Genomic DNA, 15,805 nt, shown 5'->3' with positions numbered 1-15,805 from the left:
TTAGCCTTTGCAGGGGGGAAAAAAATACATAAAAAAATCTTACCAACACCAAACTTTTTTGGTGGTTTTTATTTAAATACATTAATAGGTTATCTTTAAACATGCCAGCAAGAGAAAGGATGGGAACATCCTAAGAGTTCAGATTTCTGGCATAAAACTCTGATGCAGTCCAATAGGTCTAACTCAATATGACATAATGACATCATAATCACATTACGCATCTGATTGGTTCTCTCCTGTATTGGTAGCCAATGAGCTCAGGGCTCAACATTCAGATATATGACTATAGCAGTGCAGCTTGCTTCAGAAACCTTCCCTAGCTCCACCTGTATAGATCTGTTACGAGGTGATTCATGTATGCTGTGGGGTTATTTCATGTATGTTGTATTTGCAGCAGCAATAATTCTTACATGCACACAGAAGCATGTTGTTGATGTATTGGCAGTTGCAAGGCACTGCCTATTCTGCCAAGACCAAATACATTAACATTGTCATGTACATTACCATGCCAATCCCTCTGAGAGCTGTCATGACAGTAGCCTACTTACATTTACAGTCTTATAGTTTTTCCTTGCCACATTCATCTTTGGCTTGTTCACTTGGGGTTTTTAGGTGTTTCTATGTAAAGCGGCTTTGGAACAATCGGTATTATGAAAATTGCTATTCACATTAAACAGTGAATGTGTTAAAGTCAATAACAATCAGGGCCGATAAACACAAGGCTGTGGGCTAGAACCAGGCAACAAGTGATAAATGAGCTACTGCCATTATGTACTTGAATAGGACACTTCTTGCTTTAGATGAAAATGCAGGCTGAATGACTATATATTTCCAATTTGCTCATTTTACCTGTTTTGGCATCAACTGTGAATGATTCAGCTCCACTGCCACTAAGCTGGTATGTGATTCCTGCATTTGACTGGATATCTGCATGTGGCTGAGACCTGAAGAATTTGTCTTCTAATAATTGCATCTTCAGAACAAAAGTGGATTTCAATATAAACTGACACTGCAAAAGCCACTCTGTAAAAACAAAATAATTCTAAAATGTATTCATTAAAAGTCCTCTGTACACTTCAGAATAATGAGCTCAAGTGCTAATGTATATACAAATCATGCCTTCTCACAAACAGGACTGTAAAAATAAAACACTGAACAACTGAACCATTCGCGCCGAGAGAAACTCAAGCAGCAGACTGACGTTGGGGGGGGGGGGGTAGCTTGGCTGTTCTTTCTTTTGGTGTAGTCATAAACAAGCACATCCAAACGAATCCAATTAAATTATAGTTAATTGATCCAATTCAAAAATTTGAAAGATAAAACGTATTTTAAACTTTTCTTTAAAAATTATACACACATCCACTGCATCTGTTCACCCCTCACATTATGGTACGTTCCGTCATGAGCTTATTTCCTGCACCGTCTTCCGCAGCCAGGCAGGGAATGACTCAATGTTTAGAAAAAATTGCGGAAAGACAATGACGCCAACATCAGTTCATGACATTTTCATTATATGTTTATTTATTTTCTCACGTTTTGCTCGAGGGGTAAGAATAAAAGTGGCTTCTGTACCAGAGTGATCTATAGGCTACTTGATTATGAAGTTCATAACGCTGTTTTGAGAGCTGTTTCACTTTATCCTGCTGTCATGCTTTAAATGTTTGCCTCTATTTGCAGCTGGAGGATTGCAGAAGTGGAATGTATCCGCCTAAAGGACCAACGTACTGCTCTTACTCTCATGTGCTTCTACATTTCACATGCTCTGTGGAGTTAATATGTTGATTTTAATAACGTGTTTGTGTTGATTTACCTAGTTTTAAAAGTAATGTGAGCTGGTACACTGTTGATCTCGATTTACCTCCTAGTGAGAGATGGACGCAGGTGATCAAAGATAAAAACACAGAGGTAACTGTCTCCTTGTTAATGCATTGCCTGTCAGGACTTGGACCTTTGCCTCTGTTATTATGTATTTGCATGTCAACGTTAGTGTTTTAAATCCTGTGGGTATAGAAAATAATTACCCCCTTTAAAACAATCACGTTTTGTTGCTTTGCAGCCTGAAATGAAGACTGACACAGTTCATGTTTTGTCCAACAGTATTTACTCTGTGCAACTCAGAATATTCAAGTGATAGATACAATACCAAGATAAAAAAAAAAAAAAACGGAAGTTAGAAGTAAATACAGCTGGATAAAACAAAAACAGTGTCTGTCTTCATTCCAGGCTGCAAAGCAACCAAATGTTATTATTTTAAAGGGGGATGTTTTTTTTCTATACCCACTGTATGTCTGGAGGATGGTTTAATAATGTGTCTGTCTCTTTGTTACACAAGAAGGCTGTGACTGTTTTTACATTAATCATGTTGCTTTACAGTTGATCACAATGGTACGAACAATAAAAGACCTGGCCAATGGCTTTTTCAATGGAAAACTTGTTGATTTAGTCGATGGGGCGCTGGTAAGCAATTAAACTTGGGCATCTTAAAAATGCATTTAGAATATTTTGATATTACATATTTTGATGTGTTACTTATTATTTTAATATTATTTATTTTCTCACTGTTTTATAGCCTTTGATTGTGGATACACTTCCACATCCTTTCAATGAAGAAATTAAGGGAATAGCAGCAATTTCTGGGATCCCTCTGGGTCAGATCTTAACCTTTTGATTAGTTTCATGTTATTTTTTTATATAAAAATTTTGGAAAATGTAAGCTAATCTAATAAAATTAATGTTCAGTCAATACAATAACACACCAAAAAGGTGCTAACCATCTATACAAAGTATCTACTTAATTATACCCATTTTTAAAAAAAGGTATTATAAGTTTAATCTATAATTTATTTATTTATTTATTTATGTGCCCCTCTAGGTGAAATTACGCTGTTCAATATCTTTTATGAGGTTTTCACTGTTTGCACATCAGTTGTTGCAGAAGACTTAAATGGTGAGAATATATAAATAAGTTCACATAATGTTTTAAATTTAATTTGAATAAACATTCTAGGTGTTTTATAGAATTTTTTTTTTTTTTCTAGGAAATATTTACCATGCCCGGAATTTGGACTTTGGACTTTTTATGGGGTAATTTGAATTTTTTTTTTTGCCAAATTTTTAGGATCACATAGAATTTAACTGCAGCATACATACTCCTTTGTATATCATGTCATATAAATTATGTGTTTTTCATAAAGGTGGGATCAACAGAATAAAACATGGACTTTAACAGAAAAGCTTAAGCCTCTTGTGGTGAATGTCAATTTTCAAAGAGGGAACAAAACCGTCTTTAAATCAACAAACTTTGCTGGATATGTTGGCATTCTTACGGGAATTAGACCTGTAAGTGAATAAACAAACAAACAAAGATTATTCTTTTTGTGCAAATTTTTAACAATTGTTTTACTTGTTTAGGGTGAATTCAGTCTAACAGTGAATGAGCGTTTCAACGTTGATGGGGGTTATGTTGGTAAAGTATTTTTATTTATATATTTATTTATTTTAATGATTATGACAAATGAAGTCTAAGTGACAGGAATAAAAACAGTTATTGGAATGTTTAAAGTTTGTAAAGAACTACACAACACTAGGTATATATTTCTTCTAAACATAGCTACAAATCATGGGTGCAACTAGATGTTCTTGATGGTTGACCGGTTAGATAACATCATAAATTCCTACAGGGATTCTGGAATGGATTCTTGGCTGGAGAGATGGAATGTGGATGGGTTTTCTTACTCGCAAAGTTCTGGAAAATGCTACCAGGTTAAAACAACGCAACACTAGCATAACATGAAATTGCAAATTCCTCGTGTTCACTGTCATGACCACATAGTTCTCATTCACACATTATTTTTGTAATAATTTAAAAATCGCTTCATCAGATCAAGTAGTAATGCATTTTTAGTTTTTAAACATGCTGTTTAAACTTTTTTTTCTTTGTTTTTTTTTTTACTTGGAGTTATGAGGATGTCAAAGACCAGCTCTCTCAGACCAAACTTCTTGCACCAGCTTACTTCATCTTGGGTGGTAACCGAACGGGCCAGGGTTGTGTGATAACCAGGACGAGAATAAACACATTAGACATCTGGGAGTGAGTAAATCATATCACACAGAAGGATCTCATTTCTGTCTGCAGTGTTTTAAAAGGCTCTAAAATTTGTTGATTGTTGTTGATGTTAAAGACTTGATATGAAGCTTGGGAGATGGTACGTCCTGGAAACAAACTATGATCACTGGGAAAAGCCTTTGATATTTGATGACCGTAGAACTCCGGCAATGAAGTGCATGAATCAAACCACACAAGCGGTATGTGGCATTATGTGATCGAAATAAAACTGCTTTGTATTAGCCATTTAGAGAGTAGTTTTCTTTTTAAATAATAGCATAATTAGTTACTAATTGTTCATATAGACATGTTTTATAGTAGATAACAAAATTTTATTTTCCACAGAACATTTCTCTGGCGTCAATATATAATGTCTTGTCAACAAAACCAGTTCTTAATAAGGTAAGTCTTCCTTTAAGTTAAATTAATATCAACTTACATATATCACACTTATATTTCACTTTATTTTAGTTTAATAAATATAATTTTTTCTTTAGCTATGTCTGAGACAAAGAGAGAGAAATAGTGTTTGATCACATTTCTGCATCTAGTCAAATGTCATAAGAAGTGATAGTGAAGCAATTTTCCGTTCTGTCTTTGCAGTTGACAACCTACACGTCACTGATGGAAGTGTCAACTGGAACTCTGGAGTCCTATATTAGAGATTGTCCAAATCCGTGTACGCCATGGTGATCTGCCATCCAATCTGAATGAACTAAAGGATACTAATATTATTTTGGATCTCTGTCATTACAGGGCTCCATGGCATACGAAAAGGAGAAGTGTTAAAAATCATAATGGTTGCAATTCTACCTCTGAACTTGCACATACAGTATCTCTTCTCATGGACACGTCTTGTTTTAACTGCTTTACAGCTGTAAACGTTGTGCAATTGTGCAAAAGTATAACTGTGTTTTATATAAACTCTGACTGACCTTCATATTTTTGTTTTGTTAGATATGTCAGTAAGAAGTTAATTTCTTTGAGTGTTGCCTTTTTCTTTAATATTTTGATGATATAAGGAAACCTGTTTTTCTGAAATCCTTGGTAATAATGCTAAAAAAGTATTTTTGTAATTTATACTGATGTTTTATGTGTCTCTTTTGGGACTGTGTTGAATGTGTAAATTGATTATTTTATATATATATGTCATTATTTTCATTTATTTTCATTATTATTATTTTTTTCTTTAAATTTCTTTAATTTAATATATAAATCTGGTTCAATAAAAAGTTTCATCAACAAAGGCTAAACTGAATTTGATGAGTGTAAGTTTACACCTCAATTATTAAACAGATGCAGCCCAGTTACAGTGCATGGCCCTTTTAGAAGTTCTATATTTCTGCAGTTAAATTGGATAATTTATTCAGCATATTTCCTTTTTGTGATGTTATAGTGTATTTTTTCATTTTGCCTATACCAACCAGAGTTAGTGTTCATGTAAATAATAGCTTTTAATAATAGAAATAGCTTCTGCCAACAAGGTGGACTAGTTGCACTGTAAATAGACACTCCATTAATATTAACATTTCTGATTGTTTAAATGATCAGCCCTTGAAGGCCCCTTCAAAATGCAGGGCCCTATGTAATTGCCTGGTTTGCCTGCCCTAATGCTATGCCTCTGCCTAATTTAAATAGAAAACAAATCATAGCAGGTTTTCTTTTATTTGTTGTGTACAGGCATGTCTGCCATCAGCAAGATAAATGATTCTTTTAATGGTTTTACTTTAGGAAAGAATTTCTCTCTCTCTCTCTCTTTCTCTCTCTCTCTCTTTCTCTCTCTCTCTCTCTCTCTCTCTCTCTCTCTCTCGGATCAGTGTGCCTCACACATGTTTTTCCCATTTTGTTTTATGGGTGTTACAAATCAGGTATTCGTCCCTGTGTATCAGGTGTTCTTTAATCAGGAATGTTCTAATCGTTTTGTAGACAAATTTTCATTTTTTTTTTCATTTACATAGAATTAATTTTATGCTTTACTATAAATTACACAGAATTCTGACCTTTTAATGTAAAAAAAAAAAAAAAAAACTTCTAAACTATGAGTGCCATTAATGTTTTCATTTTCTTGAACAAATTTCAGGATTGAGATCAAATGTCTCATAATTTCCAGAATATTTCCAGTCGTTTTTGTGACGTCTCGGTAGCTGTTTGTAGTTATCTGCACATCTGTTTTGATCCAGAGTGACTCAGCTCAAAGTAGTGCATGTCCAACCACAAGAAACCTTTGTCAGGCACCAGAACAGACCTCAGAAGCATATGTACAAGTTCTTCAGATTGTAGTAGAGCAATTTTAGTGCCTAAATTGCACAGAACATCACATTAAAGGCATCAAAAGATACAGCATCAAAGACAATACATTTAAAATGCCAGTTTTGCTCATCATTTGGATGCTTTGTACTCTGGATTCGTCATACTCCGTAAGTATTGTCTTAAAATTAATTTGGCTTCTTTCTTATGTGTTCAAATTGCATTTAGTTACATCTAAATGAAAAAGTCTTTTTATTTGTATGTTGAACTGACGGTTGTCATTCAATGTGTTGTGTGTTCAGGCTCCTGACAAATGCGAAGATGAGATACAGCGTCTTCAGGCGGAGTTGACGAGCTTGGAGCTTCGCCATACAAAGCAACAGCAACTTATTCAACGATTAATGAATCTCAACCAGATGGATGAACGTCACCTAAAAGCAGGCTCATTTTATGACACAGGAGACAAACAGTACTTGGGTCAAGGCTTTATATTATTTTATTAAATGTGGTATTCATTGTGTAAATATCTTGTCTGATTATAACAGCACAGTGTAGTACTAACAAAAATCTATCTGCCATAAACAGACTGTGCTCAGATCTTCAAAAACGGCAGCACACAGAGTGGATTTTATATGATTAAACCACAGCTAAGTCCAACCTGGATGAGAGTGTACTGTGATATGACAGAGGGGGGTGGATGGACAGTCTTCCAGAGACGTTCAGATGGCAGTCAGTCATTTGACAGGTAAAGAAAAACTCTATTGTTGTGAGAAGAGATGCACTGATTAATGATTAGACATGATTTTTGATTTTGTTTTTTAGAGGTTGGAATGATTATAAAATAGGATTTGGTGACATGAACTCTGCTAATGGAGAGTTCTGGTTGGGAAATGATAATCTGCATTATCTGACATCTCAAGGTGAGTAAATGTATATATCTAAAATGCATACAAACTGAAATAGATATGTTATGATGTACCATAATTTTTTATTATATTTTATTTTATATTTAATACCTTCTGTTACACAGATGATTACACCCTGAGAATCAATCTTGAAGACTTTGAGGGCAGCCACCGTTTTGCAGTGTACAGAACATTTAAAGTGGATAATGAACAGGTCTTGTTAATAATATATTTATATTTTGATACATGATGTGTGGATGAATATACGGTGCCCATTATGAACCCACAGTTGGCATGTGAAGTTTTTAATAGATCATTACAACATGTTATATTTTCATTAACAAAAAAGAAGGGGTTGCACAGTAACTCAATTCATAAACTTCATATGTTCATATCATATTTTTTTTTTTTTTATGTTTTAACAATCCCATTTGTCTTCTCAGAACCATTACCAGCTCCGGTTTGGCGCATACACAGGAAATGCAGGGGACGCTCTCTCTGGAAGTTACCATCCTGAGGTTCAGTGGTGGGCCAGCCATCAAGGAATGAAGTTCAGCACACGAGACAGAGATAATGACCGTTATAATCGCAGTTGTGCTCAGGAGGACAAGGGTGGCTGGTGGTTTAACAGGTTTGGACCTTAACTTTACAGACAAAAATGACAATTACAAAATGTACAAAGGCAGTTCTTCTCAAGATATTACAGTTACCCTATAGCAGAGTAACCACTGGTGTAGTTCATTACATTAACATATTTGACAACCAAAAGGTGTCCAAAATGTTTAGCATGTTATTTCCCCTTTATTCCTCTAGATGTCACTCTACCAATCTGAATGGGTTCTACCACAGAGGCCCCTACAGCGCAGTCACTGATGATGGAATAGTGTGGTACCCTTGGCATGGCTGGTGGTACTCCCTCAAATCTGTGCAGATGAAGATCAGACCGGGCAGCTTTGAGCCTAATGATGTTTAATTCATTGATCTGATATCTGAACCACAAAATGATGAATTTGTGGATGATGACAAATGACATTATAGTCCATCTTAGTAGTCCAATTCTTAACTTTTTACATATGTAGTTAAAAAGCTCTTCTCCTGCATGTATCGCAATAAAGTTTTCAACACATCCTTACTGCATCGTTTATTTTCAATCTTTAAATTGATTAATTTCCTAGTTGGTAAATTAAGAAATACATTTTTAAAACATTAAGAAATATAAAAAATGAAAGAGGAAAGATTAGTTTTTGTTTTTAAATGATTTATTGAATATAGAATTTAGCTGACGAAAAAAAAAAGTTTAGCTATATATTCTGAGATGTTTTCTTTGTTTTAATCATAGCAATATATAAGGTTAATGGAGAAAATAATTAACATGCAGTAGTAAATATATAATGCAAAGTTAATGGCAAACACCATTAATATCAGGGTATTTAGAAAACTAACCGAGCTGTTTTAATCTAGTATAAATAAAATGTATTATAAAAGCTTTTTTTTTTTTTTTTTTTTTTTTTTTTTTTTACATTTTATAAAATTGTGAAAATAAATGATTTTTTCTTAAACATATAAAGGGTAAAATTTAAGTTAAAGTCTATAATAATACAAAAAGTATTTAAAAATATACACTGACATGAAATAGTAGTTTTTTTATATATAGTAGGCTAAAATTATTATTAAGATTATATATATATAATTTAGGAAGTCTTTTGTATTTTTTTTTTTTACTTTTTTAACATTTGCAATAATAATGTTATCTTTAACTTAAACTTATATCCTATAGATATATATATTTTTTATTATTATTAATTTTTTAAAACCGAGAACTGTTGCGGCTCGTGTCTTTCCTGCAGTGACGTCATTTAAGGAGAGCGCGCGAACTCACCTGAGCGCTCACCTTTCAAGTGCACGCGCTGCTGTTAACGGTAGACAAATCTGTGAGTCCCAGTTTATCTCACTTGCGGCGCGCGGGGTAAGTGCTCTATGATGATTAGAGAAATTGAGACGGCAGTGTAAATGTTTACCTTTTCTACGAACGCACTTTTGTACCTTACTGATTTACTAGCGTGAGGCGTGTTTCTATTGTTACTCGAGTCGCGTGAATTGTTTGAAATGTTTACGCCTGCTGAATGTTTATTTAGTATGTATACATTTATAGGAAAGGGGGTCTTCTGCTTTCTATCGCTTTACAACTTTGTTTACTCCACGTGTTATATATAGACCGAGCTGCCAGAGATCCCAAACAGGCCTCTGATGTTTCTGTCAGGTGCACAAGACAATTTAAAGACGGTCCGATCAGGAAATAGATTGTGGCTCTGAGGGAGGTATGAGGCAGAAACATGAGCTCCGCAGGAAAAAAAAGTTACTAGATTTAAAAGAATCCAATGAACTTGTTTTTCTCATTGTTATTTTTTTTTTTCTATAGACCTTCCTACTTGAGAGTTCACTTTTTTTTTTTTTTTTTTTTTTGAATGAGCACTGTGATTTAGTTGCTTTTTAGACATATGTAATGATGTATTGTATGAGGGTTTTTGTGTGTGTGTGTGTGTGTGTGTATGTGTATTGGTTGGATGTGGCTCAAATGCACCATTGGTGGATGGTAGGGTACCATGAGACTTAATTGCTGTGTCTTGACCAGATCTGGTGTTCAGAAACAGTGGAAAGCCGCAGCTGATTATAGTGCAGGTGCCCTCATACTGTACAGAATTATCAGATTATGTAACCTATTATTTATTATATTTGCTTAGAAATATATATTCTATTTAGAGTAGTGTCAGTGGATAATAATTGGTAAGGTTCTTTAATGTTTTGATCGCAGAGGATGCATTTAATAAATAAAACATTACAGTAAAACTGTAATATTGAACAAATTAAAAATTCAACTTCAATATATTTGAAAATGTGATTTATTCCTGTGATGGTAAAGCTGACTTTACTCCATTACTCCAGTCATGTACCTTCTGAAATAATTCTAAATGCCGATTTCTTTTTATTGTCAACGTTGAAAACCGTTGTGCTGTGAAAGAACAGCATTTAGTTGAAATAGAAATCTTATAATATTATAATATATAACTATATTTACAGTCATTTTGCTCAATTTAACATGCCCTTGTTGAATAAAAGTTTTAATTTCTGTCAAAAAAAAGTTTTCACTGACTCCAAAGTTTTGAACGGTAGTGTATGTCTGCTTCTTTTTCCTCTGATACCTAAATGCCTTCAAAAATGCCACTGGGTGCTTGGCAACAGCGATTGCTGCCTTTGACCTGCCATGCACTGGCCCCGGCCCCTCCCCTTATCGAGGGCTTGTCCGGGATAGGGTAACCATTCACTGTCCCTTGTAATGTTAGCCTGGAGGCTTTGCAGTGGGTTCAGTCATTGCCTAGGCTGGAACTTGAAGAGCGCTGTACGAGTAGAGGCGTGTTTTAGTATGCAGGGACAGCCCAAAAGTGTGCTGACAGCAGCCTGGACTGTGCCACATTCCTATGAGACAAACCATTACTGCGAGCCAGGAGTGGTGCTGAAGGAGGGACTACTGGGGCTGATGGGTATTTTAGAGCGGGCAGTCTTTATATATGTGTGTTTAGAGTGGTGTAGTGTTTACCACAGCACTAATAGGATTGATTCTGAGACATGGAGCTATGAGTGCTGCAGGAGCCTAAATGGGATGTGCTGAACTGACATAATGTTATGCCTGGTAGGACTCTCAGTTTTTTTTTTATCTTTACTGAATTAAAGTTGCAATGCAGTTTGATGACTACAATACATATGCATCCTTTAATTTTGTTTTTGTTCTATTTAACATTAATTGGCATGCTGTGGAGAAAAAAAAAAAGTATTGCTTGAGTAAGCTTATTTGCTATGCCATGTGCTATGTTACTATGACATGAACTGATATAGTGTCCCAGTTATGATATTTTTCCAGACTGGGCTCTTAATAATTAGGCTGCTTTAACCCTCAAGAATGAATGATCCATTGTATTCACCGCTGCTTTTTATGGGAGTTTGACATATCAGTTTTATGTCGCTTCAAAGTTGAAATAAGAATCATTCATCAATAATTCTCCAGGCGGTAGTGAAGTATTAACAGAGGGACTCTTGTTTCTTTTATCCCCAGCTCTTGCATGAGCAGTCGGACTATAAATGACTAAGCACAATGTTAGTTCCCAAGGTAACGTTTCACTCAAGGAAGTTATTTTTGCACTACTTTTTAATTCTGAATATTAGGGATAGTAATGTTTCAACAAGAGTTATGGTGAATGTGTTTTATAATCATGCTTTTATGTTAGAAAATGATTAATGCCTCTCAAGAAATTAATGGGATGCCTTGATCTATTTGATTAACTTGAAGATTTTATGGTCTGTGATTTGTGGTACTGCTATTTATTTGCATACAGTTTTGTCTGTAATTGCAGATTTACTCCATAGTTCCACATGTGCACATGCTTTGTATGGGGTTTGTTATTTCAGAAGAAGCTTGACAGAGAGCATGTCTCCTCATCTGCATAAACTGGCCTCTCTCCTCATTGTACTTGACAGAAGTGCATTAGAGCATGCAACGCCTTTCCCTCGGCAGAGACTAAGTATGCCATGCCTCTTCAACCCCTGTGGAGTAATGATTTTAACTTGAGGAAACAGAACCCAAAACATAAACGAGAGATTCAAAGTAGTCTGGCCTTCAGAAATGTATTAATTCACTGATGTATTTTCAGGACACTGAAATTGATTTGTATTAAATCTTGAATAAACTGTATTGGTCATCAAATTTCATAATCTTAAGTGGCATATATTTCAGGTATTAGTGTTTGTGTTAAGTCACAGCAAGCTATATTTGTTTGAAAAAGGCATGTCTGCTGAGGTGTAGCCACCCTATCACAAAGCTAGCTCTGTCCCTCATTCCTACTAAACACAGCAAGGTGTTTTCACCAGCACTCAGAGCTGCTTATCTAAATACACTAAATTCACATACTCCCACTGACCCATCACCACGCTCCATCTATCCCATATTTGTCTCAAACTCACAACGTTACATGTCACAGTTACTGCTAAGGTTCCTGTGTAAGTTGTAAATACAAAGACAACTAATTACATCTTTTTGTTTGTTTTGTGAGGTGTTATTTAAACTACTTTTCAAAAGTTTTTTGTTTTTTGGATAGAAATGTATTCTTTCAGCAAGGACATTAAACAAAAGTGGATCAAAAATGACAGAAAAGAAATGTAAAATGTTGTAAAAAAAATGTAGGTTTTTAACTTTAAAAAAAACTTTTAAAAAAGGATCATGGTTTGCACAAAGATATTAAACAGCACTGTTTTCAACATTGATAAGCAGATATGTTTGAGCATTAAATAAGCATATTAAAATAATTTCACAGCAATAAATTACATTTTTAAATCGATTGTAGTAAACAAATTGTAATAATATTTATTACTGCTTTACTTTAGTTTTGAACAAATAGATGCAGCCTTTGTCAGCATGAGGCATTTTTTTAATCTCACCCCAAATGAATGATCAGTGAAGAGTTTCAGTGATGTTTTATTAAAGAAATTCCGTTCCACATTAAGAAGGACTAGAGGTTGATAGCTTTTGAGTAACTAAGCTCTTGCATTTTTAATGGTGTTTCTCTGGGAAACATGAAGAATTAAACAGGATATCGATTTCCTCATTACTCTCAAAGTAGTTGGTCAGTAGATTATGTAACATCTCCACAAAGAAGACCGTTACTAATTTTGTATTCAACAATACCAGAGGTTTCACAAATTTTAATTGGCCACGATGTGTGTTTGTTCAGTGAAGTATTGTATCAACAATATCTAATACCCTTCTAATTTCAGCTCCAGCACACGTTGAGTCACCTCTATATTCTTCATGACCTCTCACATCAATTTAGACAATAGATACATTGTCTCAAATATCTTTATTTGTTTTCAACTTTTTTCTCTCTCTCTTTTTCAGGAAAATTCAGACAATGGATTTCAATAAATAACCCTGTGCTGAAGTCCAGGAAACAACTAATATAATTCTCATAAACAAGAGGTGTTTCAGATAGATGTGGATTTGCTCATAGCAGCTGATCCATGGAAACCACACGTAGATCCATGAATCTTACTTTCTCCATGGAGGACAAAAATGGAAATAACATCACTTGCCCCAGTGCGCATTCCCCCGATTCACTCAGGGGCTCTAGCAGTTTGAGTTGTGGCAGTTCAGAAAGTCCTCCTTTAGTGGAAATGGAAGGCTGTATCCCTTTCCCAACAACAGGTGAAACTTCTTCAAAGGTAGTGAAATCAAGTGGCGCAATTGCTGTAGACTTTGTCAAATCAAACATTGACATCTGTAATGAGAATATGACTCTCTTAATAGTGGACACAAAAAACACTCAATACAATGGCTGTGACCGGAGCTCAGAAACCTCCCCAGACTGTGGTGAGCGAGAGCTGTCTGAGGTGAACTCCTACAAGCCATCATGTCGTGGATCCAGTGAGAACTGCTGCTCCGTCAGCTCTGATGAGATGGTCATGAGGAGTAACAGCTTTCTTCTGCACGAGAATGATCAGCCTCTTAGCATCTCACTGATTGGGGAGTCGAGAACCTCTGTGGATATATCTTCAGATCTCAATGTCGTATCTGGCACGCTACCTGATGTGTGCGAGGGCCTAGCTGAGGTGCCACAAGAAAAGCCCAAGAATCAGGGTACCTACATCCAACCAAACAATCAGACATTTCTCATAGATGAAAAGTCATTGAGCGTTGAGAAACTTGAATGTGGCACACCTGTTCATTATCACAAATCCAATAAAAATGTGGAAAAGTTGGCATGCAGCAGTGGTGGATCCAATCACTCAACCCCATTGGAGGGAAAAACTGTGCTGCTTACTGCCTCTGGGGATCTAGACATCAGTGGCAATGCTCAAACCTCAACTCCAGTGCAGTCTGTGAGTAACAAGACATTTTGCCTCCCATCTTTATCTGAGTCACCTCTGAACCAAGATGAATGTGATTCAGTGAGTCCAATGGCTCAAGTTATCCATCAGAAACAAGGCGCTGCCTCCCAAAAGCCCAAAACACCCTTGACGTCAGCCAGTAAAAGCAATAAGATAGAAATAAAACGTTTTCCAAAGCCTAACTTCAGTAATATAAAGTCTAAAATTATGTCACATGCCACCAACCCCTTCAAGACATCAAGTGCACGAGTTCCAAAGAATTCATCAAATGCTGTCACTCAAAATAATGAAAGCCAGACTATGGACCAACATAAGTCATCTCCTACCAAATCCACTTTTACTGCAGAAACCAGCACATCTACCACATCAGCTCAACGTGTAAAGAGCTCTAATGCAGCTAAAAGAACTCGCTCATCAACTTGCCAAGAAAATGGTCTGGCCTCAAAATCTCGACCTCGCCGATGGTCTGAAAGTGCTACATCTTTCAAAACGAGTAAAGATGGATCACAAGAGAAGAGTCCACAGGTCAGTGGAGTCTCGAACAGCCTTGTCACACCACAAAAAAACACTAAAAGAGGTGCTCCGAATCAGGGTGAGAGACCTGCAGAAAACGAGTCAAATAGAGAGGACACACAGGGGAATGAGTCTCTGAAGGTCCGAGGGAAGAATCAGAAAGTGAATCTGTCGGTGAGTATGTTATGGCAAATAACTGATAAATGGCTGATATTAAAACGATATTTGTTAAAATGAATCTAGAATGAATAGTTAAATGCTACAAATAGATTTCGAGAACAAAACATTAGTAAATGTCATACCATGCATAACACAAAACATAGGCTAAAGCTAGCATTTAAGCATGATATTAACTTACTCGTTATTATTGAAGTTTAAATAAATGTAATTGAGTGTTAGATAATGGCAAATGTAATTCTAAAATAAAATTGGGGAAAATGAGCGTGCACAATTAAAGTGAAGGTTTATCCAAAAAGAAACATTGACATTTTCTCCCCCTTATGGTGTTTCAAACCCATAAGACTTTCGTTCATGTTCAAAACACAAATAAAGGAATTTTTAAAGAAACCTGAGAGATTTATGTCCCTCTTTTAAAAGTCAGTTTAAACTTTAATACTTCAAAAGTTCATAAATGAGTAGTAAAAGTAATCCATATCAACTGAGCGGTTTCATCCAAGTCTTCTTTAGAAACACAGCCACTTTATATGATGAATGGAGTGGACATCAAATATGGTAAACAGACGCTTAACTGTACTTGCCTGACATGCAAGAACAAATCTCATTGGTTGCAAACTAAACTCACATTTTGAAGTGAAAGTTTTGGTCCCATAGACAATCAATGGAGGTACAGATATATCTCAATCAAATTTCATGAGAATATATGTGTCTAAAAGATTAATGAATGTCATTCAGGTTTACAGGTGGCGATAAAGATGACAGAATTTTTCAATTACCCCTTTCATTGTTTGTTTTTATATCCAATATTTATTTATATATCCAGCCATCAAAAAAAAAAAAAAAAGCATATTTCACAAACAAAAATCTAAAGAGAAAGTGTTTATGCAGTGCAGTTGCTGTTTGAATTACTGCTGCGAGAGGGCAG

General features: G+C 35.4%; 3 protein-coding genes across 8 annotated transcripts in view; all 3 read left to right on the top strand.

The window, feature by feature from the left end:
* Positions 1–1,408: 1,408 nt before the first annotated feature.
* Positions 1,409–5,045, top strand: LOC128026988 (acid ceramidase). The gene is made up of 14 exons (XM_052614310.1): positions 1,409–1,547; positions 1,678–1,721; positions 1,815–1,905; positions 2,374–2,457; positions 2,570–2,648; positions 2,873–2,947; positions 3,039–3,084; positions 3,195–3,339; positions 3,412–3,466; positions 3,681–3,762; positions 3,959–4,090; positions 4,182–4,305; positions 4,451–4,507; positions 4,709–5,045. Exons 1-14 carry the CDS (start codon positions 1,452–1,454, stop codon positions 4,796–4,798), a joined length of 1,200 nt encoding a protein of 399 aa, XP_052470270.1. The 5' UTR covers positions 1,409–1,451; the 3' UTR covers positions 4,799–5,045.
* An 836-nt stretch (positions 5,046–5,881) lies between these two features.
* LOC128027139 (fibrinogen-like protein 1) lies at positions 5,882–8,386 on the top strand. Its single transcript, XM_052614440.1, has 7 exons — positions 5,882–6,522; positions 6,655–6,829; positions 6,938–7,097; positions 7,175–7,272; positions 7,383–7,471; positions 7,701–7,888; positions 8,071–8,386. The coding sequence occupies exons 1-7, from the start codon at positions 6,469–6,471 to the stop codon at positions 8,228–8,230; spliced, it is 924 nt and encodes a 307-aa protein (XP_052470400.1). The 5' UTR covers positions 5,882–6,468; the 3' UTR covers positions 8,231–8,386.
* Positions 8,387–9,097: 711 nt separating this feature from the next.
* Positions 9,098–15,805, top strand: part of LOC128027285 (microtubule-associated tumor suppressor 1 homolog A) — a 28,830-nt gene continuing 22,122 nt past the window's right edge. Inside the window, exons 1-2 of one of the 6 annotated variants that reach the window (XM_052614736.1) lie at positions 9,098–9,223; positions 13,202–14,877. In XM_052614736.1, coding sequence (XP_052470696.1) covers positions 13,324–14,877 — 1,554 coding nt within the window. In that variant the 5' untranslated portion in view covers positions 9,098–9,223; positions 13,202–13,323. Of the gene's footprint in view, positions 9,224–10,687; positions 10,946–11,757; positions 11,832–13,201; positions 14,878–15,805 lie in introns of those variants that run through there. The other 5 variants (XM_052614739.1, XM_052614738.1, XM_052614735.1 and 2 more) reach the window with 5 other exon arrangements.

Source organism: Carassius gibelio, chromosome A14, assembly GCF_023724105.1.
Source record: "Carassius gibelio isolate Cgi1373 ecotype wild population from Czech Republic chromosome A14, carGib1.2-hapl.c, whole genome shotgun sequence".
NCBI classification, from domain to species: Eukaryota; Metazoa; Chordata; class Actinopteri; order Cypriniformes; family Cyprinidae; genus Carassius; species Carassius gibelio.
This window is presented reverse-complemented; position numbering and strand designations above follow the sequence as displayed.

Bases quoted from the DNA above. Each gene is read 5' to 3' on its own strand.
- LOC128027139 (XM_052614440.1), top strand. From the start codon at position 6,469: ATGCCAGTTTTGCTCATCATTTGGATGCTTTGTACTCTGGATTCGTCA. The intron at 6,523-6,654 runs GTAAGTATTGTC...TTGTGTGTTCAG, and splicing joins CTCTGGATTCGTCATACTCC to GCTCCTGACAAATGCGAAGA. The intron at 6,830-6,937 runs GTCAAGGCTTTA...TGCCATAAACAG, and splicing joins AGGAGACAAACAGTACTTGG to ACTGTGCTCAGATCTTCAAA.
- LOC128026988 (XM_052614310.1), top strand. From the start codon at position 1,452: ATGTTTAGAAAAAATTGCGGAAAGACAATGACGCCAACATCAGTTCAT. The intron at 3,467-3,680 runs GTAAAGTATTTT...AAATTCCTACAG, and splicing joins CGTTGATGGGGGTTATGTTG to GGATTCTGGAATGGATTCTT. The intron at 3,763-3,958 runs GTTAAAACAACG...TTTTACTTGGAG, and splicing joins GTTCTGGAAAATGCTACCAG to TTATGAGGATGTCAAAGACC.